The sequence below is a fragment of the Sus scrofa genome, chromosome 15 (assembly GCF_000003025.6).
Source record: "Sus scrofa isolate TJ Tabasco breed Duroc chromosome 15, Sscrofa11.1, whole genome shotgun sequence".
Lineage (NCBI taxonomy): Eukaryota > Metazoa > Chordata > Mammalia > Artiodactyla > Suidae > Sus > Sus scrofa.
Genome location: NC_010457.5, coordinates 16,981,323 through 17,007,365, shown reverse-complemented (window position 1 = coordinate 17,007,365; position 26,043 = coordinate 16,981,323). Strand labels below are relative to the sequence as shown.

At 35.0% G+C, this 26,043-nt stretch overlaps 1 protein-coding gene across 9 annotated transcripts in view; it reads left to right on the top strand.

The window, feature by feature from the left end:
- Nucleotides 1-26,043, top strand: part of CCNT2 (cyclin T2) — a 46,930-nt gene that overhangs the window by 13,928 nt on the left and 6,959 nt on the right. For 2 of the 9 annotated variants that reach the window (XM_021075754.1, XM_021075755.1), the window contains exons 2-7: nucleotides 10,071-10,199; nucleotides 12,746-12,806; nucleotides 15,751-15,813; nucleotides 18,992-19,037; nucleotides 20,670-20,833; nucleotides 25,789-25,859. In XM_021075754.1, the coding sequence (XP_020931413.1) occupies nucleotides 10,071-10,199; nucleotides 12,746-12,806; nucleotides 15,751-15,813; nucleotides 18,992-19,037; nucleotides 20,670-20,833; nucleotides 25,789-25,859 (534 nt within the window). Of the gene's footprint in view, nucleotides 1-2,141; nucleotides 10,200-12,745; nucleotides 12,807-15,750; nucleotides 18,873-18,991; nucleotides 19,038-20,669; nucleotides 20,834-25,788; nucleotides 25,860-26,043 lie in introns of those variants that run through there. The other 7 variants (XM_021075759.1, XM_021075758.1, XM_021075757.1 and 4 more) reach the window with 7 other exon arrangements.

Genomic DNA, 26,043 nt, shown 5'->3' with positions numbered 1-26,043 from the left:
AGTTTGATAGATATTAAAGTATATGTGATATACTCTGTAGGTATTTTTCTAATTGAGTCTGAAAACTGTAGAAAGTTTTCCAAAGCTTTAGTAGTTTTTTGAAACATGACACTCTATGTGTTTAATTACATATGTTAATTAATGGAATCTATTGACTATAAAGTCTTCTAGAGCAGCTTTTTTCCTCCGATACTAGATGATTGTAAAATATTCAAATAACTCAAACCTTTTTTTATGCACACATATACTTGTGTCTGTTAATCTTGATAGTTCACATGCTTCTATAGTGGCTTTAGCTCTTTTGTCGCAGAACGAAGAAAATTTTATACAATTTGGTAATCTAAACTAAGTCTCAAATATACAAAGAGTATTTGTATTAGCCAAGGTCCACAAAGGTCTGTATAAAGACTGACGTGTAATTTATATAAACTGACTTTGAAGTCAGAACAAAGATATTTTTAGCACATAAAATTTTTTTAAAGTGAAAATTAGGTTACTATACCTTCTATTGTAAACATATACACATTCTAGGGAATGGGGAAAATGATAGAAACCTCCTCCTTAGCACCCTGCAGCATTTCTGGCATTAACTTTTATACTAAAAGTTATGGCTCCAGTTGTAAAGCTGGCATATTAAGTACTTATGTGGTCATACTTAAAGACATAAATGTAGTAAGTGTCACTGCTCAGTGACAGTCTGTATGTTTATATGACAATAGTTATTCCACAGACACTGAATGCATATTGTGTGACAAGCAGTATGCAAAGATAGTATTTATTTTCTTGTACATATATAAGAGAAGTTGTGGTTCCCTTAAGGAAATTAAATTTGAGTGGAAGAAGAAAAAACTTGTCTGTCTAATGTGGGAATAACTAGGAACAATAATCAGTTGTGCTATTTTGTGATGCCTGTGAACACGTTAATACACTTCAGTATTTTAATGTAATTTTAATGAATTTTCTTTTTCAGAATGCCAACTATGGGCCTAAGCCTGTGCTGTCTAATACATTGGTCTAAATAGCCACTAACTAGCCGTGATTAATCTCCCATTTCTTTACTGTTTTAATGTGGTTACTAGAAAATTTTTAATTACATTTGTGGTTCGCATTACATTTATATTTGATAGTGCCGGTTTGGGCTGTAAACTCAAACATGACTAACGACAGAATAGACATTTGTATCTGTGAACAAATAAAATTACTATTGGAATTCACACCTATACTATTTGTTCTATGAAAAAGTGTGCATATTCAAACTAATCTTAAACCAAGGCTCATTTAGAAGTTGGAAAAATGGGAATGACCATCCTTTTTTGGTCAAGAATATTAAGATCATGAAAACTGATGTAACTTTATGCTTGGGGCAGGGGGGGAGGCTAAGATGGAAGTTCTGAAGAATTGAAGGCAGTCTTTTTTTTTTTTTTTTTTTTAATTGAAGTTTGCTAGGGATTAAACCTGTGCTGCAGTTTGATCATCAGATCCTTAAACTGATGTGCCACAAGGGAACTTCCTGGACACAGTCTTTAAATGGTGTATTGATTCAGAGGGGATACTAGATTTTTACAAGCTCCCCACATCCTTAGATAGATGTTTTAGATAGTTTGTATTGCTCTCAGTGATTGGTGTTTTGAGTGTTTGGTAGGAATAGGTATTTGAATTAAATGATATGGATCACTTTTTGTAGACCTAAAAACCTCTTGAGGAGTTTTCATTGTGGCTCAGTAGGTTAAGGACCCAACATTGTCTCTGAGGATGTGGGTTTGATTCCTGGCCTACCTCAGTGGTTTAAGGATCTGGTGTTGCCATGGCTATGATGTAGGCCACAGCTGCAGCTCTTATTTTGATCTCTGGCCTGGGAACTTGCATGTGCCAAAGGTACGACCCTAAAAAGGAAAAAAAAAAAAATCTGATCAAATTATTTTTGCTAACCAAACAAATTAATGATTTTCTGAAATGATTGTGTAATTCAGATTTCAGAGTTAATCACTATTTAAGAAATGGGTATATACTTTCTGAAAATAAAACCTAATTCTCCTTTTAAATTAACAAATGTGTGGAGTTCCCACTGTGGTACAACAGGATCAGTGGCATCTCTGCAGCACCAGCATTCAGGTTCAATCCCTAGCCCAGCACAGTGAGTGAGTTAAAGGATCTGGCATTGCCACAGCTGTGACTTGGTGGCAGCTACTGGTCGGATCTGATCCTGGCCTGGAAACTCCACATGCCACAAGGTGGCCAACAAAGAAAAAATGTGCAATAATGTTATACTTGGTTAAGACGAACATTGTTTACTAATACTTGTGCTGTGCTTAGGCTTTTGATTTCCTTGAAATTTCCTTTGTTGGTATGTGTACACTCATTATTTAACAGGTATTTTTAATGGTAGCTTCTTTTTAAAAAAATCTTTATTGATGTAAACTTTACATACCTTAATGATGTAAATTTTACATACCTTAAAACTCACCCATTTAGAATGTGCAGTTGTATTCACAGAATTGTACAACCATTATCACAATCTGTTTATAATATTTTCATCATTATGATAAAAGAAACCCTGTGCCCATTAGCAGTTAACTGATTTTCCTTCTCCCTCAATCCTAGACAACCACCCTCTTTCTCTATAGATTTGTATATTCTAGTCATTGCACATAAATGGGATTATACAATATGTGGTATTTTACCAAGCTTGTTTCCAAGATTCACCCATGATGTAGGATATATCATTCTTTTTTACTGCTGAGTAACTATCATTCATCACATAGATACATACCTCATTTTATTTGTCCACTTGTCAGTTTATAAACGTGTAGGTTGCGTCCGCTTTTTGCCAGTGTGAATAATGTTGGTGTGAACATTCATGTACAAGGTTTTGTGTGGACATGAGTTTTTGTTTCTCTTGGGTATATACCTGAGATGGTATTGCGGGTTGTACGGTAATCCTAGACCTCAGTAATTTTGAATAGCATTTTAAAGACATTTTGAGAAACTGCCAAATTATTTTCCGAAGTATTTATACCATTTTACCTTCCCACAAACAACGTAAAATGGTTCAACTTTCTTGGCACCTTTGCTACCCTTACTATATTTTTTTAAATTATGGCCATTCTAGTGCATGTGCACTAGTTTCTCACTGTGATTTTATTTACATTTCCATAATGACTAAGGGTATTGAGCATGTTTTCATGTGTCTATTGGCTATTTGAGTATGCTTAACCCTTGAACATTGCGGAGTTTACGAGCTCCACTCCCACATAGTAGATCTGCATATAACTTTACAGTTGTCCAGCCTCCATATACATGGTTCTACATCTGTGGCTTCATCCAGCTGCACTTCCTACAATACTGTAGTATGTTATTTATTTTTTAAAATGTAAGTTGTAAGGAATCTTTATATGTTACGGATAATGGTCTTATCAGATGAATACTTTGCAACTATTTTCTTCCATTCTGTTGCTTGTCTTTTTCACATTCTTGGTGGTGTCATTTGTAGCATATGCATCCAAGTTATTAATTTTTTTTGGTCATTCGTGCTTTGATATCATAGCTAAGAAAGCATAGCTTGATCCAAAGTCATGAAGATTTATTCTCTTCTAAGAGGGGGTGTGTGTGTGGTGTGTGTGTGTGTGTGTGTGAAATAATTTTAGCTCTTACATTTAGGTCTGTGATCCTTTTTCAGTTAATTTTTGCTTGTGGTGTTAAAAGAAGAAGGGATTGACTTCGGTTTTTTGCATGGGGATCTATAGTTGTCCCAGCACTATGACTGTTTTCCCTTCATTGAATTATCTTGATACTTTTGTTGAAAAATCAGTTGACCATAAATATAAATGTTTATTTCTGAACTCTTTATTCCATGATCTGTATGTCTTTATGCCAGAACCACAGTCTTGATTACTATAGTTAATGCAAGTTTTGAATTCAGGAATTGTGGGCCTTCCCAACTTTGTTCTTCTTTTTCAAGATTGTTTTGGATATTCTGGGTCCCTTGCATTTCCATATGAATTTTCAGATCTGCTGGTCAGTTTATGCAAAAAAGAAACTGTGATTTGACAAGGATTGTGTGAATCTATAGATCAGTTTGGGGGATACTGCCATCTTCACAGTATTTATTTTTCTATAACATTAGTTTTTACTTGTTTAGCCATCTGAAGGAAAGTGGTCTCTTTGGAGTTCCCGTCCTGTGTCAGTGGTTAATGACTCCGACTAGCATCCGTGAGGGTGCAGGTTCGGTCCCTGGTCTTACTCAATGGGTTAAGGATCTGGCGTTGCTGTGAGCTGTGGTGTAGGCCAGCAGCTGTAGCTCCCATTCGACCCCTAGCCTGGGAACCTCCGTATGCCGTGGGTGCAGCCCTAAAAAGACAAAAGAAAGAAAGAGGTCTGTTTACGGTTTATGTGGTATGTTTGAATACCTATGCAACGTTCATGTTCTTATTTCGTAGTACTATATGATTATTTTTTATGGGCTGCTAAGAGCTGAATATATAAAGGAGTAGACACCAACCTTTGAAATGCTGAGGGTCTTTTAAACTATAAACTTTTTTTCATCTTTGTAACATAATGGTGAGTACTCCTTTAAGTAAATTTTTACATGCCAAATTGTATTAAGCATATTAAATATATTCGAATGTAATGTAATTAATCTGGAAATCAGGCCTTATTCTTTTCATCATTTCTGTATTTCAGCAGTACTGCATATTAATATTTTTCAGTCTTAATTAATCCAGCTCTCTTTTAAATATAATTAGATGTCCCATATAACATCCAGACTGAAGGTTTTTTTAATTCTTAATGTAAGTTTTCTTACATTGACAGTATTAAACTCACACATAATTGTATGGGTACGGAAACAACTAAAATGCCAGAGTTAATGACGTTTTCTGTAATACTTAAATACCAGTCTTTTTAGTGTCGTAAAATTAAAGGTTTAAACCACTTTTTAACATTGTAGGAATTTTGATTTGATTTGTTCAAGCTTGGTGATCTTTCTTAGTAACAAATGGACATTTTGACCTATTGCATTTTCTTCTTTGTTGGTTGGCTGTTTTTCCTTATATCTAAGTTTTTACTTCACTTTTCCTGGTCTGGGATCCTCTTTCAAGTGAGTCTTTGTTAAAGTTATACCATTACCTTTTCTTTAACTATAGTGGTAGGCAAGCGATTTCCAAATTTTGAGCTGTGGTATCTAAGAACTACTAGCTGGATATTTATTAATGATGCCTCTTCAGGGGCACAGAAAATAGTTAATCCTAGTCTTAGTCATGAACGGGAAGTATTGAAGCAGTTAAGGGACAGGGGAGAAATGGCCTCATTAGCTAGCCTCTAGGACCTAAAGCTGAAACCTAAGAACGGATTAGTACAAGCTTATTGATAACATGTATTAGCAAGTAGAAACCAAACTTGAATGTCTTCTTTTTGCCTCTATTTGGGTTAGGAAATTTAAAGTTGAGTAATAAAACAGCTATAGCTAGTTTTTAAATACAAATGTATTCACAAAGTATATTCAGAAAAATTAATTACTAAAAGAATAAAGACCAGAATGATTTATTTGCAACTGTAATACAGCCATTTTTAGTGACTTAATCTTCCAAGCTTTTTGTTATTGCAAACTGACCTTACCTCCAGCCATCAAGTTTGAAGCCAGCAGTGGAGACTGAAGAATGTCAGCAGTAGGGGCATCGTGAGCAGAAAGGGGAGACAGCGGCCAGGAATGGGCAGGAGAAGGAGGGGAGTCAGATCAGGAGGTAGGAATGAAACCTACAAAGAAATGGAAAAAGAGAAGGGGTAAAGACAACTGGAGGGAGAAGGGAAGAGAGGAGTATAGGTGTAATCATTGAAGTAATATGAAGTGTCATAATTTCAGTGTTTGAATCTGCTTATTAGTTGGGACTACAATGGAACTTTTAAAAAATAGAGTTTAACCGTGAAATAAAGATGAGCGAAAAAGTAGGGGATTTTAAAAACCATGTTAAACAATTTTTTAAATTTAAGATCAACACTAACAATACACAATTGTTTCATTTTTCAACGTAATAATAATATTTGGGTCTTATTATTACAGGGCACTATTCCTGAGTGCTTTACATCATATTGATTCACTTAATCCTCACCACAACTTTATAAGCAGATACTATTTCTCCCATTTTACAGATGCGGAAACTGAGCCACAAAGAGAATAAGTTATTTGCCTAGGCTAGTCAGATAACAGAGCCAGGATTCCACTGAGGCAGTCTGACTACTGTGCTACAGCTGGCTTCATCACCTCTGCTTCCCCCTCTCCATCATTTGTATGGTATATTTCTGTAGAAATTTATTTTGTTTTGAGAATATAGTATCCCTTGAAATAGTTATATATCTGGTAGAGCGACAAACTCTGGGCACTAAAGATCAGTTTTTCTTCCCTTTAGTTACAGTAACTTAAAGTTTATTGAGCTAATAAGTACAGGGACACAAAAGATGGATAGTGTCTGGTCCCTATCCCCACTGAACTAACTGAATCTCAGTTTGTAATTGTTTGGTCATCCGAACCAACTGAGTATTTCCTCCAATACTGGTGTGAATTCTTTGACTTTGAACTAAGTTTACTAATATTTGTTCCCTTCAAAAGTGTGCTCATCTTTAAAAGGCCACAGACCAACTAGAAATATTGTCATTATTTATAACTTATGGAGTTATTTTTGTTTTAATAAGCCACACAACAAAATCAGCTTTGTATACAAAAAGCAGTAGTACGTAGTTTGATTACCTTCCTTAGTCATCCTTAAAATTTAAAGCCCCACATGGATATTCACAAAGTATTTATCTAAAAAGGTGTTTTGTTTTGTTTTGTTTTTACAGCCCTGATGGAATAAAATGTTTGCAGGCAGTAGAGGAGGAAATGTGAATGGAGTTAGTGGATTTCACCAGGAACTTTGGAAGAGTATTGGGTATTAGTGTTGCCCTGGAGGAGGATGAGAATTGAACCCTATTTAGAGGGAGAACAGAAAGACTCCTGTGAGGAGTGTGGGTAAATAAACAAGGAATACACCATGAAGATCATTGCTTAGCTCTTTTAATTCTTGATTTTTAAAAATTATTTGTAGAATTTTAGAATCATTCACTAGTACACATGTTTTGTTTCCATTGAGACTGTCTCCTAAGGAAAAGAGCTATGTGGTTTCAAAGTGCTTCTTGATACTGAGTTTACGAAAGAATCAAGCTGTGATGGGGAGGAATCCTAAGAGATTTTACCAAGAAAAATTCATTGGAGACTTGTAGAAGTGCCTTTTAGGCAAGTAAGAGAAATTCTGGATTATCTGGCAGTTAGGAAGACAGTTAAGTATTAATATTAAGTTCAGTCTCATTTGACTTTTCCCTTGAGTCTGTATTGCTTCAGTTTTTGACCCATAGTTCTATCATTTCAAGGTTGCCTTAGCCATTCCCCTCTTCGACATAAACGTCATAGTAAATGAAAGATTGTGTGAAACAGATCTTCATTTTATTGAGTATTTCTGCATTTCTTACCTTGATATTGGCTCTTAGACTTTTATTGTGACATATGGGATGCTTTGAAATTAATATTGGTAGCTTTATATTAATATATGGATTATCCACATGTCATTCATTAGGTAAGTATTTTAAACAGCAGCCACACAATGCTAGATAATGGGAACATGAATAAACAATTTAGTCTCTATATTCAAGCTGCTTCTAGAATGGCAGGGCAGACAAAATTAATAAACCAGAAGAAGAACAATGGTAGAGGGATGCACAGTTTCCTGTTGAATAAAGAAAAGCAGTTAACTCAAACTCAGGATTTTACCTTGGGAGGATTTGATCTTTTGAGTTAAGCTTTTAAATAGAAAAGGAATTAGGAGTTCCGTCGTGGCGCAGTGGTTAACGAATCCAACTAGGAACCATGAGGTTGCGGGTTCGGTCCCTGCCCTTGCTCAGTGGGTTAACGATCTGGCGTTGCCGTGAGCTATGGTGTAGGTTGCAGACGCGGCTTGGATCCCGCGTTGCTGTGGCTGTGGCGTAGGCTGGTGGCTACAGCTCCGATTAGACCCCTAACCTGGGAACCTCCATATGCCGAGGGAGCGGCTCAAAGAAATAGCAAAAAAACAAAAAAACAAAAAAAAAAAAAGAAAAGGAATTAGCCAAGCAGACAAAGTAGGTAGCAGTGATAAGAAATTTTCAATATGTAGAAAAAATGACAAAACAAATATAGGGTAATTGTGTTTGGGGTATTTTTTGTTTGTTTCTGTTGTTTTTGCCCCACAGCATATGGAGTTCCTAGGCCAGGGATCAGATTCAAGTTGCAGTTGCTTGGATCCCACTGTGTCTGGCTGGGGTTTGAACCTGCCTCCCAATGCTCCAGAGATGCTACCAATCTCACTGTGCCACAGCAGGAACTCCAGGATATAATTATTCACTCTCATTTTCACTCATACTTTCTATATCTCAGGAATCACATACACCCCCTCCTCATGACTGCTGTTTAGCTGGAATTTTAAGAATATTAACTAATTTTGGTATTGCTTAATTAACTCTATTGCAAACAATAACAATTTGTTTGTATCTATGAAACTAAGAATAAGTTGCTTTTTTGTGCATTTTCAATTTTTTAGACCTTTTCCTTATAATTTTAATTGAAAAAAAATGGAAATAAATTGAAAGCCCAGGGTAGAATTATTCAGTCCTTTTAAGGTAACATTATTTCTGGTTGTTTGAAGCCAAACTCACTTAATTTTAGGTACATTTTAAAGATTTATACATCAGGAAGAGAACCTCATGAAGTCATTTTTACTCCATTTACTCATCTGTAAATGCTGTTGGACTAGAAAAGGCTCCTTTGGATATGAAATCCAAAATCCATTGATTAAATTTATGATATTTATAAGTTGGTTTTTTTAAAGCTATTAGAAGAAAGGGTTCCACCTTCCCAGTATCAGAAATTTTCTCCTTATGTTAACTATCCAAATCATTTATCATAATTTATGCCACCCCTTCTTCCTTCCTTCTTTAGGCATTGTTTCTGTATAGTGATTGATGACCCCCCCCCATGCAGTTAAGAGTCATGTTTTCATCCCTTGAAAAATAATGTACCTGAATCTTGGCATTTAGAAATTATCTTACATGACAGATTTCTTATATGTAATCTTAGAATGTTATTTGAGTTTAAAGTATGCCAGTTTCCTGAGTCAGCAGTTGATTTGGTTTATTACTAACTTTTCTGGTAAATATTTGCTTAAAATTGGCGTTTCTCTTAGTATCTTTATAGTGCTATGTTCTTATATTTCTATCCCAAGAACATAACTTAAAAAAAAAACTTGAAAAACGTAACTTTAAAAAAAAATTAATTTCTTCATCTCCAATTGGCAAGGTTTCTACTCTATTGGTTTGTCTTATGTGTTTGTTCCTTGGGTTTTTAGCTACTTTTAAAATTGCTGTATTGAAGATGTGTGCGCGCCCACGCACGTGTGTGTGTGTGTGTGTGGTGTGTGTGTGTGTAGTAAGATATTAGATAGCAGTTTCATGTTCAGAATCTTATTTTGCCTTGTAGATTTTTTTTCTGTTTCTTAATAAGCAAGATTTATAGCTCTTAGCCACACAGTGAATCATTGATTAAAAGAACCCTAGTAAGTATTGACTGCCCCAAAAGAGGGAAAATCTGGGTATACTTTACCCACCTTTATTTTCTTCTTTTTTTCTCCTTCTTTCCTTTCCTTTCCTTTCCTTCCCTCCCCCTTCCCCTTCCCCTTTCCCTTTCTTTAAGCTTTGGCTGCATTATTTTGCTTGAATTTTTTCCTTTACCTTCACAATGTACATTAATATTATTTAAAATTTCTTTTAGCTAAGTGTTAGGTTTTCCCCCCTTTTAGTATTCTACCTGCAAAAAAAAAATTTTATAGACTGAGGTAACTAGTACTATTTAATGAATAATTTAAAAATATACATCAATCTTGTCATAGCCTGACTTCTGTTCACATGATTAATATGGCATTCCTTTCTTGCACGCCGCCCCCTCCCTTTAGAAAGTAGAAGGTGTTGCCAAAATATATTTGTTTTTAACTTACTAAATTTTATCTTTTCTGCAGACAATATCACCTACCGCGTTATTTTTGGCTGCAAAAGTAGAAGAACAGGCTCGAAAACTTGAACATGTTATCAAAGTAGCACATGCTTGTCTTCATCCCCTAGAGCCACTGCTGGATACAAAATGCGATGTATGTAGAAATTGGATGCTTTGGGTTTTCTTTGTGAATTTGAAAGCTTTACATTATTTAGACCTAATAAAAATATAATTCAATTAGTGTTGCCTTCCAATACTGCTTATTTCTATTACCTCTTAGGGATATAATGCCAGGAAGTGACCTGGCAGAAACATATTTCATGTTATGTTCATGAATTTCAGTGTCATTCTGGATAATATAAGACTTTAATTCAAAGGTACTTTTAAATGTTTCATGTTTTGTTTATCCTCACGGCACACCTGTGAGATACGTAGCAGGTAAGTCACGTCACCTCCATTGTTTGGGTATATTTAAGACCAGAGGTTAAGTCTCTTAAAATTGTCAGCAAGTGAAAGAATAGAAAAACCTCTGGATTTATCTCTAGACCAGTTGTTAATCTTTCTATAGAATTATTCCTTTACTAATACGTATACTTGTTATCTCTGATATATAAAGATGCATTTTACCATGCTTTCATGAATGACATTTTGAAAATATTTTATTTTCCTAAAAAGTAATACCTGTTTTCCAACAACTTGTTCATCACCAACATTTTAATAGACCTTCTTTTGAAAACACCATTTTTAAACTTTCTGACATCTTAAAACAGAAGCTAGCATTCTGAGCCTTTAAAATCCTTTTTCTCACACTCCTATATAAGTGAACTTATATAGTGAACTCCTATATATTGCGAACTTGTTAACTGCTGAATGACTACCACGCTATATTCATTCAGTTTGATTTGGATCTAGATTAAATATATTCAATTTTATTAATGACAAGTTTTATCCTAGATGTTAGCTTTAAGGGTCTAAAATATTAATGTAGCCTTTTAGTAATGGAGAATGTGTAATTATTTAGGGATAGTCCTTGTTTCTATAAACTTTACAAATTCAGAATTACTTTACAAATTCAGAATTATTTCTTGTGAATACTTAGTTATTTAAATGATAGAAGAATCTTTTAAAATTCAGCTCTGATTTTTTTCAAAATGGGGCATAAATAAAAGGTACTTTCTAAGTTTAGAAATATGTCTTTACATAAGTGAACATATAATATATTGTTTTATCATTTCAGTCAATTGTTATGATCTAAGAATGAGAAGCCAGGTTTTTTTGGTTTTTTTGTTGTTGTTGTTGTTGGTTTTTTTTTGTCTTTTCAGAGCCGTACCCACGGCCTATGGAGGTTCCCAGGCTAGGGATCTGATCGGAGCTATAGCTGCCAGCCTACACCAGAGCCACAGCAACACCAGATCTGAGCCACGTCTGCGACCTACACCACAGCTCACGGCAACGCCAGATCCCTAACCCTCTGAGAGAGGCCAGGGATCGAACCTGCAACCTCATGGTTCATAGTTGGATTCATTTCCACTGCACCAGGATGGGAACTCCTAGAAAGTTTTTCATAGTGTTTATTCCTCGAGTAATTGCATTAGGGGAAATGATTATTTGAAGTTGAGAGAGAGTATCCTTCATTTTTGTCACCACATGTGTATGCTACATTGTTATTTATTTATTTATTTTTTTGTCTTTTTGCCTTTTCTAGGGCCGCTCCCACGGCATATGGAGGTTCCCAGGCTAGGGGTCTAATTGGAGCTATAGCTGCCGGCCTGCGCCAGAACCACAGCAACACCACATCCAAGCTGCGTCTGTGAACCTACACTGCAGCTCACAGCAATGCCAGATCCTTAACCCACTGAGCAAGGCCAGGGATCGAACCCGCAACCTCATGGTTCCTAGTCAGATTCATTAACCACTGAGCCACAACGGGAACTCCTAAAGTTTTTTTTTTTTAATCTAGAGCTTTTGAGGGTTTGTTTTGATCTTACTTTGTGTTTTCTGAAGAGAGGAAGTTAATTCTAAAAACTCATTCACTGACCTACTGTGACAGTCAAGGAATGACCACATGAAATATCCTAGAGCCTTTTCTTTAAAGGCTGGCTTGAAAAGTTCCCGTCGTGGTGCAGTAGAAAAGAATCTGACTAGGAGCCATGAGTTGCAGGTTTGATCCCTGGCCTCAGTGAGTTAAGGATCCAGCGTTGCTCTGAGCTGTGGTGTAGGCCAGCAGCTGTAGCTCTGATTTGACCCCTAGCCTGGGAACCTCCATATTCCGTGGGTGCAGCCCTAAAAAGCAAAAATAAAAACAAAATAAAATAAAGGCTGGTTTGAATTTGATGCTCTTACTGGAGTTCGTACTTCCTGTGCTTAATTTGTCTTGAAATGCTAGTGCCTCAATAAAGTTTTACATTACAGACTGAAGATCTCTTTTTTCAATTGACCTACCTCCTTTTATATTATCATTATCTTTTAGGTTGGTTTTGATTTTTTGCTTTGTTTACATTTCTTGTATTAGAAGTAATTCTGTTTAGAGTTATCACAGAAAATAAGTTTTCTCTATTACCTTCAGTTTATTTTCTTCATATTTTCAAACTAATTGTAGTAGTTTGTAGTCAATCCATAATTCTTATAAGATTTAACAGTCCTATAGTCTAGTAGTGTTGTTTGTTAAGCATTTTTAATGTTATTATTTTTACCTGGCAGGCTTACCTACAGCAGACTCAAGAACTGGTTTTACTTGAAACCATAATGCTACAAACCCTAGGTATGTACTTATGTCAGATATTATTTTTGTGTTTTTCAGTGCAGTATTATAAATAAAAGGTTTCTGGAATAATTTTATCATTGAAGAAAGTTGCATTTGAAAATAAGGTTTGAGGCCAAAATAGTATTACCTGGTTATAAAGAAGCCATTTAAAAATATAATTCCATTTAGCATAATAAGTTGAATAATAAACACAGCCTTCAGTGTAATTGCTTATATTTTCAGGTAGTTGGGACACTGTGCTTCATTCTGGATTTGCATTGGGGAATAAAATGGTCCTTTGGGGCTGTGCATATGATTGTAATGTATATAAACATACATGGTGTATGCTGTACTAGGGCGTATAATTGGTATTTAATGAATTTATCACATCATTTTTAATGTAACATAGTACTTAAACATAATCATCCTTTTCTAAAAATATATTGTCTGCAAGGTTTGTGCAACTTAAGTCATCTGTGAAAATCATTTATTCTAGTCTTTTAACTTACGAAGAGATTGAGGTCTAAGAAGGTTTTGACTATGTAGAGTCCTATTACTTCTGGAAGGGCCTAGCAGCGTGTGGTGAAAAGAACATAGGCTATATCGAGATACACACTTAAATATGTAGACCTCTGACTCACTTTGTAAACTTGGTTAAAGTTCCTTTACCTTTTATACCTCCATTCTCTATGTACAAGGTGGAATAATCTGCTTTAACATTGTGGATTTGAAGATGAAAGATAGTGTTGTTTTTAAAATTGACACATAGTGTGTGTTTCATAAGTAATAGTTGGGAGTTCCTGTCATGGCTCAGCAGTTAATGAACCTGACTAGTATCCATGAGGACTTGGGTTTGATCCCTGGTCTCTCTCAGTGGGTTAAGGATCCAGCATTGCTATGACCTGTGATGTAAGTCACAGACATGGCTTGGATCTCACACTGCTGTGGCTGTAGTATAGGCCAGTGGCTACAGCTCTGACTCGACCCCTTAGCCTGGGAACTTCCATATGCTGTGGGTGAGGTCTTAAAAAGAGACCAGACAAATAATAGTTATTATAGTAGTTATTTTTATCTTATTTATACTTCATTCCCAAATAGAAATCTCATTGCTTCCCATTGTGACAGATTCTTTTTATTACAAAAATAGGTGTTTGAAATACATAAAACTTCTTGAAAATTGTGTGGGTTTTTTTTTTTTTTTTAAGGGCTGCACCCATGGCATATGGAGGTTCCCAGGCTATGGGTTGAATCAGAGCTGCAGTAGCTAGCCTATACCACAGCCACAACAATGTCAGACCTTAGCTGTGTCTGTGACACCACAGCAAGTGAGAATCTTAGTCCCTCTACATTCAGTGATTTAGCATGTTAATGTTTTATTATACAAATAAGAAATTTTTAAAATACTCATATAATGAAAGTTGAAGGGAATAACTATTCTAAATCATTAAAGTTCTTTTATTGTATAAAATCATTGTATCATTCATATCGTTAGTGACAGGTTCTTAAACACAAAACAAATAGCTTTTTTTTTTTTTTTTTTAGGGTCGCACCTGTGGCATAAGAAAGTTTCCAGGCTAGGGGTCAAATAGGAGTTGCAGGTACTAGCCTACACCACAGCCACAGCAACACAGGATCGGAGCTGCGTCTGCAACCTACTACACAGTTCACAGCAACACCGGATCCCCGACCCACTGAGCGAGGCCAGGGATCGAACGTGCCTCCTCATGGATACTAGTCGGATTTGTTTTCACTGCGCCACAGTGGGAACTCCATGAATAGCATTATTTTAAGAGGAACATTAAGTTTACAAGATAAAATTCTATAGCTTTCATTAGAAAGTATGATTTGGTAGGTTTAATATTAGCAGGAATATAAATCAGCCACACAGTGACTTTTAAAAATCCAGAGTAGGAGTTCCCGTCGTGGCACAGTGGTTGACGAATCCGACTAGGAACCATGAGGTTGCGGGTTCGGTCCCTGCCCTTGCTCAGTGGGTTGACGATCCGGCGTTGCCATGAGCTGTGGTGTAGGTTGCAGACACGGCTCGGATCCCGCGTTGCTGTGGCTCTGGCCGGTGGCTACAGCTCCGATTCGACCCCTAGCCTGGGAACCTCCATGTGCCGCGGGAGCGGCCCAAGAAATAGCAACAACAACAAAAAAAAAAGACAAAAGACAAAAAAAAAAAAAAAATCCAGAGTATCTATTTATTATGATGTTATTCCTTTTTTACCTCAGAAGACACTATAAAACTACCTCCACTCTTTTTTTTTTTTTTTTTTTTTTTTTTTAAAGGAAAAACCCTGCCCTAGGGGTTGATTGGACATTGAAAATTTTTCAATATTTCATCTTCGGTTTTAGAAACAGTAGTTTAATCTTGAGGCCTATGAGTTTATCTTTCCTTATCAATTTTATTTTTATCAGTAATGAAATGCAGTTATTAGCTAACCTTTGATTAGCTCATTGATTGAAACTCTTTGATCTAAGTAAGGAACACTGAGAAATAAGAGAACCATATCACTTAATATTTTGCACCACTGTTGCCCAAATGTTATATTTATGAAAAATGTTCTTTTCACATCTTCTGAAAAGAAAGAGTTGAAATATGTTTAAGAAATATGTTACGTAGTTGAATTCCCTGCTTAAACTGTGGGGCAAGCTTAATAATTGTATTTGTCATAATATTAGTTTGTCTTTAGCTTGAGGGTAATCTCAAACTAATTGTAGTTCAGAACTTTGAATAAATATTTTCTAAAAATAACTGAGTTTTCATAATTGTAACATAATTTTTGAGATATTATTTCTTAGCATTTGGAGGTATAATGATCATTTCAATGATAAGAAACTACTTTGTCTTTGGGGTTTTTTTAATAATGAAAAATACACATTTATGGTTGCCTGATAAGTGGCATTTCTTAGTATTGTAATGGTAAGTGATTGGCAAAAAAACTGCTTTTCATTTCAGGTTTTGAGATCACCATTGAACACCCACACACAGATGTGGTGAAATGTACCCAGTTAGTAAGAGGTAAGTGATCTTTGAAATTTTTAAGTTAAGTTTTAATGCTTTTTATTTTGTGTAGTTCATTTGAATGCTATTTTGTTTTTTTAGCCTCTTTCTTAAACTTTATTAAAATGGGGAAAATATCCTTTTAAAGCATCGCTTTTCAGTGCTCTACACCTCGCTGTTCTCTGCTTTTTGTGGTTCTTCCTGGTGATTTAGCTTCTTTTAAATTTAGGTGAGAATCTCATTTCACTAAAAAAATTGGAGGGCTTCCAAATATTAGGACTTTTCTACTTTTCCCTTGGGACTATGCCCATCCCATTTTAATTAATAGTTAAAATGCAGACCATTTAATATATAGTACAGAAAATAGTACTAATTTTCAATTTATGTCAAACTTCCATTGACTTCTTGAAAAGTGATTACAGTATAAGAATTTGGAGGCCAACTCCAGATCTTTCGGATAAAAATTGTCTTAGCAGATTTGTCACTTTTAGGAATGTTTTGCACATGTTTATTTGAACAAAATTGATTTAATATAATTCTCAGAGTTCTTTACCACTACTGAAAATGGTTTCCTTTTTCCGTATAGTGAGGAAATTATTATATAGCATGATACATAACAGCATGTGATGTACCTACTAAACCTTTTATAAGCAGTACAAAGTTTTTGTGTTATTCACTTTACTTCTTATAAAGCATGTAGTGTATGTTTTCTACTCTTGATAATAAATCCTATGTGTCCTTGTTGTATCTCTAGAAATATTTTTCACACAGATGCATACAGTGCAACTTCTTACTTCTACTTTCCTGTTTACCATTTGAAGTGTTTATACTAATTGCAACCACTTGGAATCTTTAGTGTGCCTTTTTTACTTCTTTTTGAAAACAAAATCTTGCAGTTTTATTCTTTTACCACCAGACTTCTTTAGATTTATTCTGTACAACATGGGTAAGGCCTTGTTTTTAGTGTTTACCTCAGTGTTCTTTTATTCGTTCTAAATTGAATTTATTTTATACCTAGATAGGATTTTATTATGTTAATGGATACATTAAACTTAAAAAACTGTTGCTTGGTGCCACACTTGTCATTGTTAAGAACTGAACTTATAAAAATCTCATTTGTATATTTTTTAATCCTAATAGCTGTTAAGTTTGTATACTAGAACGTATTTAGTTATGTTTCCTATTACTCATGTTATACATTTTATAGCACCTTTTCATCCTCAGTGTTACAGTGTAGTATAGATAAATTGTAAAAATAACTAGTGTAGATGTTGAATTAAGGAAAAAAGCTCTAGAGAAGTTTGGCTTTTCTGAAAACTTGGAAGGGTAAGCTGTTTTGTCTGAATAATAGCCATATAATTTGCCTTAAGTTCACTAATTTGCCTTAGCAAACCAAGATATTGAAGGATGGTAATTAAATACAGGTTAATATATATTAATACCTCCATGTGTATACTTAGTAGGAAATGAACCTGAATTTTCAACTTAGTATTGTGACATTTGAGTCACTTACTCTTAAATCCTATCTAAAGAAGCTAGAGATATGGTCCATTTTTATTTGCAAAATTGAATAGTAAAATTTAAACATTTACAAAAACTATAAATTTGCTACATCATCTAAAAGCAAAATATTTAGGTCTGTTTTTTCGTTGTTGTTGTTAATGTTTAAAATGTGACCAGTTCTTAAATTTTAGTACAAAATCTTACGTATGTTTAACTTCATTCTAACGTTTCAAATAACTATAATTTATATCTCACTCCATTTTTAAAATGTTCTCTCATGTTCAGTATATTTTCCTTTGCTCTAAAACCACTTCCAGCTAACAAAAGAATTTTCCCTATGTTCTTCTCTGTTCCGATGACTTCTAATAGATTACTAAGTTTGCATATATTTTGAGGTGAAAATTGCAATGGCAATTTTAAAATGTTTTTACTTCCTTCTCTACCTATATTCTTTTGTGGGGTATGGGTAGTGGTAAATGGTTTGATTTCTTTAAAGCCCTCCTCTGCCCCCTACCCCTGGAGATGAGAAAGTGATGCTACTTTGCTGCAGATTTGGCTAATGTCATTTTACAGGGACCTTTCATTTCTGTGATTTCTCCTTCCCTCCCCACCAGGAAAGAATGCCTTACTTAAGTCACACTGCCTCCAAGACATCTGATGCTTTGACACTCTTCCTTAGCACAACTCTGCTAAACCCAAATCCCTTTTGTAAACCTTTATGTTGATGATCCACATGGGGCAGCGGGGAAATTACAGGTGCCACTAATAAAATAGGAGGGGGGGGCAAGGAATTGGAGGCCGGTTAGAGAGGGGTGAGTTGAGATCAAGTGATAGTAAGTGAGCAGAGGGGGAAGTAGGTCAGTGATTATGAATGTAACTGGGGAAAAAAGGAAATTAGAATGAAGGCATCCCTGTTGGGAAGGTTAGTAGAAGGGAGCTGGGAACTGTTTCCAATTTCATTGTCTTTCTTAAGAAGCTAGTTGTTAAAAATTGCTTTTCTATTGAGGACCAGTATTGAAGCCATCGTGATTCCATCTAGAGTACTTGTATTTTTTCTAAAGTTATCATTAATTGGATTATATGATTAAGAAAATACAGTAGCATTTTCTCTATCTACATCCTTATGATGTTTCTAGGTTGTTTAGTATATATTCTCTATTGATGCTTGGTAGCATAATGAAAAACAGAGCAATTTGTGCTCTGTGTATGGGGGGGTGGGGTTTGTTTTCATTTTTTCTTTTGGTGGACGTATTTAAACCAACTTAAATATGATGACTGAGGATTAAGTCTGGCAGGCAACTCTTTGTATTTTGTATTAGACTTCAAAATCTTTTCTTCTTCTTCTTCTTTTTTTTTTTCTTTTTTTTTTTGAATCCAGGAGAATGCTTTATTGCACCTTTTAGCTGACTAGATGCTTAACTTAGTAACAAGTTTAGCCCTTGTAACTGGCTAGCTAAAAGCAAATCGGCTTGTTTCTCAGATCTTTGGGGGATAGCAAGAAACATTTGAGTGAATGTTGTTGAAGATTTTCAGTAGTATAGAAAATGATGGCGCTCTTGTGATATTTGTAAGTAGTAAGTAAAATTTACTTTTTGTGTACAAATCTTTGAAGTTTTTGTTGTGTTGAGAACTTTTCGATAGTAGCATGTTAAAGCTGATAGTATTGTCTTCGTTTTTTTTTCTTTTCTTACAGCAAGCAAGGATTTGGCACAGACATCCTATTTCATGGCTACCAACAGGTTGTTATCCTGACCCTCTTTGTTGCACTGTTGTAGCACACTATAGCTTCCTTTAATGCAGGGCCCCCTCAATGTGTCTCTTACCCTTGTTGCAACAGGAGACTGGACCATCTACTGTGGTGGTACCTTCCTGTCTGCTTTGCGGTGTATTGTACAAGGGACTTTTGGCACAGAGGGGTTAAATGCACAATGTGAAGTGTAGTGGTGCTTTCTATGACATATTCTCGATTTGTGAGTGCATAAGTCTAAAATTGGTAGCCTGAATAGCAGCTAAAGATTACAAAGAGCTAAACTTAACGTAGAAATTCGAGCAACTTGGTAAGTATAAAGCTATTTCTAGTTTACAATTATAGTTAAATGACAATTTTTTTAAACTTCCAATTTTAATTGATCCAATCTTAACCTTAAAATAATCATTAAAGTTTTTTTAATAAATTTATATAACTTGGATTTTTCTTCCAGATAATACCCATTAGAAGTAAATTAGTAGTAAAGTCCTTTCAGTGCCTTGATTTGCATAAATATAATTTTTACTTAACACTTCCTCTCTGGTTTATTTGAAGAAAGAATGTATGGGTTTGTGGTTGGTCATTAGGCATTTTTTCATCAATTGTGAAACTGAACTGGAAAAATAGTTTTTAAAAACCTTTCATATCTAATATATAATTTTGTTCTGGACTGATTCTGTTAGTTAAATTTGTTTTTATTTTAAATTTGTTTTTAAAATGGATCATTGGAGGAGGGTGGACCAAAACAGCTTTATGTGGACCTTAATTTCTTGTGTCACTGTTAAATTTTATTTAATGCTTTGGATTAGCAAAAACCAATGTATTTTCTTAGATGTATGTTGTTGGGATTTAACCTCTATCCCTAGAAATTCTGAACAAGGCAATAAATCACTTAAATTTAAAACTCTGGTTAGAGAAGGCTAGCTGTGCCATGTTACTTGCCCAGTTTTTGGCATGTTATGAAAGGAGAGAGGTACTGTTTTTGTAGTATTTAGCAACATTGGGTCTTGAAGCTGTTCAGCAAAAGGTAAGTTCTCTCTGTGGCTCTGCTGAGAAGATAGATTTACATAGATAGCTTACATAGATAGCTTGCATTCTCAGCTTACTTGAGAATTACAGTTTGTTAAGCCACATCAAATTGTAGAATCCCTAATTGTAATTACTTTGTCAGTTTTTACAGTCTTTTGCTTTTTCTTTACTTTTTTGCTGTGACATTATAAATGAAACAAAAATACAACTAAAAAATTGTTACACTTGTGATTATTGGAAATATACTATCTTCCTTCCTATAAAGAAGTAAAAAATACTTCGAAATTAAATGTAAAAACAGTTTGCCAGATATTAATATGTTAGTATAAATAAAATAATAATATACTCTGGGGAGTAAGAGTGCAAAAATGTTCATCATCTATATGGTTTTTTAGTATTTGAATTTTTATGACCATAGTCATAGAAAGTGTTATAATGTGAGCTTTTAATTTCATAAAGTAATGGTTTTACTCTAGACTTAAAGAAGAAAACCTTTATAATTTTGTTTTTGCTTAATCTTATTGATAAATGTTTTTCTTTGTTTTACATATTTGAATTTCTGTGACTCTTCATTTTCAAACCTGCTCCACAACAGTCTGCATCTTACAACCTTCTGTCTTCAGTACAAACCAACAGTGATAGCATGTGTATGCATTCATTTGGCTTGCAAATGGTCCAATTGGGAGATTCCTGTGTCAACCGATGGAAAACATTGGTGGGAATATGTGGATCCTACAGTTACTCTGGAATTATTAGATGGTAAGTAGACAAAAATGAATCTTTTTATATAAAATTGTTTTTATTGTGGATTAAAATTTTTATCTACTTCTGTGTAGGTTTGAAAAAATAGTGAGTCCCCATATACTCATGGCCAGTTGAACAGTTACCATTTCTGGCCAGTCCAGCATCGTCCTTCCCCATGTAGTTACTTTGATGCTAATCCCAAGTATCATTGCATCTATTAATATTTTAGTTTGGGAGTTGTTACTGTGGATGCAGTAGGTTAAGAATCCGACTGCAGCGGCTCAGGTCACTGCAGAGGCATAGGTCTGATTTGTTTTTTAGTTCATATTTGAAAAGATAAAGACTTCATTAAAGAACATAATTTCATTTTAATAGTTAAAGAGTATAATTACCTGATCAAATGAACAGGATGAGATGATGATTCATTAGCCTAAAAAGAAAAAAAATTGGAACATATATTAACCACCATTGAATATCTAAAGCCCTTTCAGGACTTTTCAAAGAAATGTGATTTATAATGTTATAGGTTGATACTGCAAGAATACCCACTTTCAAGTATACTAATTTTGTTTAGTTTAAAACATATAAACATAGGAGTTCCCTTGTGGCGCAGCACGTTAAGGATCCAGTGTTGTCACTGCAGCAGCTCAGGTTGCTGCTATGGCATGGGTTTGATCCCTGGCCCAAGAACCTCCACATGCCATGGGATTGGCCAAAAAAAAATTAAAATGTATAGACCCAAAGTCACCTACTTTTGTAGAGGATGTGAAACAGTGAACTAAAGATATTTTCATGGTAATATTCCTTGCTTTGTTGTTCCACTGGTGGTGAAGTGTGTCATTGTTGTCTTGCATTAGTAAGTACGAATTGACAAGGAAAAATTGGGAATGTGATTTCTATAAATTTATGAACCTGAAATCTGGGGGTCGCCTGATAAGAAGTTTTTCTGGTCGAGAAATAGGAAAAGCTGGCCAGAGATCGGAGATTCTTAGAGATTAAGACATTTTAACCAAGTACTATTAGAAAGGAAATAGAGAAACACTCTCACGTGATATATACATACACCTAAGCTGGTATGTTAGGTTTTCAGCCTTTTTTTGTGGACTTGCCCCAACTTCCTGTATAGAATTGAAACTAATGAAAAAACTTAGATTTACAGGACATCTGTTACATAAAGTGCAAGACCCCTATAGCTTTGAAATGTGATTTTCCATTAATATCTTAGATGTTTCTTTAAGATAGAAATTTCTTTAAGGGTCTGCCCCCTTTTCTGTGAAGGGCCAAATAGTAGTATTTTTAGGGTTTGTGGACTTTACTTATCTATACAATTAGACAACTCTGTCACCATAGCTGGAACACAGCCACAGGCAACCTGTGAATGAATGGCTGTGTTCCAGTAAAACTTTATTTACAAAAATAAAATGCAGGTCACATTTGGTCCACTGGTGATGGTTTACCTACCCTCTGGTGAAATGCTTCTTAGATCTCTTGATTTTTCTAGGGTTTTTCCCTCCCTGAAAAATTGCTTCTGGAGTATGTATCTCATGCTATTTTACTGTTATGTGATTGTCCTCTTTTCGTTACATTGTCAAAGTCTAGCCAGAGTGGAAGGAAATCTTCAGTGATTTGAAATAACCTAAAAAACAGTGGGGGCTTTTTCTTTCCATCTGTGACTTGAAATGAGAGTATCTCTGCCACCATCTTATTTAGCAATCAATAGATAAGATAAAGTGGGCATAATCCTAATAAAAATAGTTTATATGGTACTTAAAAGCAAATAATTGCTTTTTATCTCACTCTTAAATTGTAGCTAAAGTTGTTTTTCGTGGGATTTTTTTGGTTTGTTTTTGGTTTTTTGTTGTTTGTTTTGTTTTGTTTTTGCCACAACAGGGGCCACCTAAATACTCTTTTGCTTCTATTATGAAAAACTCAAGTTCATTACTCATTTGGAGAACCTTTGCATAGGAATCTTGGATACTGAACACAGTGAAAATTTCAACATACTAGGTAGCAAGCAGCCCTTTGCTTGTTTTGATCACACAACAAATAAAGTAATAAAATTTAAGAAAGAGTATCTGAGTTTTATCATGGTGTCTGAAATAATTCATTAATGACTGCCCCCCAAACATCAGCTTGTATTTGGCCTACCTGTAAAAGTGTTTTATGGGTGAGTGTTTGTTTTTTATGATTAATAACAAACCCTCACGTGTGCTTTTATATTTTTAAATTTTTCTGAAATTGGGTCAAAATAATTTGTTGTTAATTTTGGACCCAAAGTCCTTATGTATCTGCTAGATTCACTAGTGTCCAAGTAGAAAAATGGTCTTTTTTTCAAATGAAGAAATGGTAGTAAAGGCATGAGATTTTTTTTCATCCAAACTGGCTTATGAAAGCTCCTGTGACTTGAGCAGGAATTAGTTGTCACAGTTTGTAAGCATATAGTGGTGCCAAATTTTTGCATGTTATTTGCTTCTTTGAGTCAAATTCTGTAATGTTTTAATTTTCATTACTAATCTTAGCATTTGCCCAGAATAATTTATAGAGAAGCTTGCTGTTTATACCGAAGGACAATAAATGAATCAGTATGGTCTCTACTGAATTGGTGTTAATAATATTACATAATATTGTAATTAGTTTGACTAATATTATTAATATTGGTCAATTCATTTGACTTTTTCTTGAGAGTGGCCAATAACTTTATTAATGATATTATTTTGGAGTAGAAAACTGTAATTTATCATAACTACACCACTTTGGAAAAGTGAATCATCTCATTTACAATCCTAAATTTAAGGAAAAAAACCATAGTACTATAACCGGTATGGTTTGCTGATAGGTTAATAATTTTGATTGCTAGGAGGTTTGAGTATAAGTAAAGGAGTTTTTTCATTTAACTTTTGAAGTGGTTTTAAACTTAAAGAAATTGTGAAATAGTACAGTTACTGTGCTGTTATTACACACTGCACCCAGTTTCTCAGATGTTAACATCTTATACAATAATATCAAAACCAAGAAGTTAATATTGGTACATTACTTTTAACAATGTATTTTATTCAGATTTCCCTGGTTTTTCTGTTCTAGGATCCCATGTTCCATTTGATTGGCATGCTCCTTTAAACTCTTCCAATCCATGATTTTTTGGTGTTTTTTTTGTTTTTTTTTTTGGTTTGTTTGTTTTGTTTTGTTTTTGGTCTTTTTAGGGCCATATTCGCGGTATATGGAAGTTCCCAGGCTAGGGGTCAAATCAGAGCTGTAGCTGCCAGCCTACACCAGAGCCACAGCAATGCCAGATCTGAGCCACATCTTCGACCTTGAACCAGGGCGCTCAGCAACGCCAGGTCCTTAACCCACTACATAGGGCCAGGGATCGAACCTGAGTCTTCATGAATAATGGATTTGTTTCTGCTGAGCCACAGTGGGAACTACATGATAGTTTTTTCAGTCTTTACTTTTCTTTCATGTGCTTGACACTTTGAAGAATAATGGCCAGTTATTTTATAGAATATTCCTCAGTTGGATATCTGATGTTTTCCCATTACCATTAGATTGAAGATATGTGTTCTTGGCAAGAATAACACAGGAATGGGTTGTGCTCTACTCAGTGCATCTTATCACTGGGGTATCATGTTGGTATGTCTTACTGCTGGTAGTGATAATCATGATAACTTGGTTAAAGTCATAAAATTACTGATTTTCTCTTTGCACTTCATAAATATCTTGAAGGAATGGTGGGATTATACAGTTATCCTCTTTTTCCTTAAAATTTTGCCTACTAATTTCAAGGAACCTATTGATGGATCTTGCCTGCAACAGTATTGATTATGATGTTTGCCTTAGAGGGATTTTTTGTTTGGGAGAAGATTTTTTTCTTTTTTATCTTAGGGCCGCACCTTTGGCATATGGATGTTCCCAGCCTACAGGTCAAATTGGATCTGCAGGTGAGGCCTCTCTCACAGCTTGCTGCAGCACTGTATCTGAGCCTCATTTGCAACAACCCAGGTTAAGACCCATTGAGCAAGGCCAGAGATCTAACCTATATCCTCACGGACACTATACATGGACACTATGTTGGGTTCTTAACCCACTGAGTCACAATGGGAACTCTGAATATTTTTTAATGCTCCTGAATTTTCCAGAGATTCTAAGTAAGATGTAAAATCAGGGTGTAGAAGGAATGATTTTTTTTTTTTTCAGGTTTTTTTTTTTTCTTTTAAGTGTAGTTGACTTACAGTATTGTGTCAGTTTCTGCTGTGTAGCAGTGACCCAGTCATACATATATATGTATTCTTTTTCTCATATTATCTTTTACCACATTCTATCTCAAGAGATTGGATATAGTTCCCTGTGCTATATAATATATAGTAGGACCTCAGTGTTTATGAAATTTTTTTTTTTCTTTCTTTTAGGTTTGCACCTGTGGCATATGGAAGCTCCCAGGCTTGAGGTCAAATTGGAGCTGCAGCCACCAGCCTACACCACAGCCAGAGCAATGCAGGATCCGAGCCTTGTTGGCAATGTACACTGCAGCTCACAGCAACACTGGATCCCTAACCCACTGAGCAAGGCCAGGGATCAAACCTACATCCTCATGGATACTATTTGGGACTGTTAGCACTGAGCCACGATGGAAACTCCCGTTCTAAATGTAGTTTGCATCTACTAATCCCAAACTCCCAGTCCACCCCACTTCTTTTCTCCCCCTGTCAACCACAAATCAGTTCTCAATGAAGTGGGTCTGTTTGTGTTCTGTATATAGATTCATTTGTGCCACATTTTAGAGTAGTTGGTGTTTTTTTTTTTTTAACTCATTTTTGAAAATACAAGTTCAGAGCTGTGCCTCCTACTGTATATTCTGATGGTTGAATTAGGGTGATAGTGAAGAACTCTTGAGCTTTTTTAATATTGCCCACTTGAGTGTATTCTAAATCCAAAGGTACCTTCTAAGTTTTAAATTTAAATTTTATTTTTAGAGCTAACTCATGAATTTCTACAAATACTGGAGAAAACGCCTAGTAGGTTGAAGAAGATTCGAAACTGGCGGGTAAGAGAATCAGCAAGGTTTAACTGAGTATCACTGTCACTTATCTAACAACTACATAGCTAATCAGTTTGAATTTTTGTGGTTATTCTTACTTCCACTTTGCCTAAGTAATTATAGTGTAGCATAAGCTGCATGTACTCATAATTTATTCAAATACTGTGTCCAGTGGACTTTGCTATAAAAA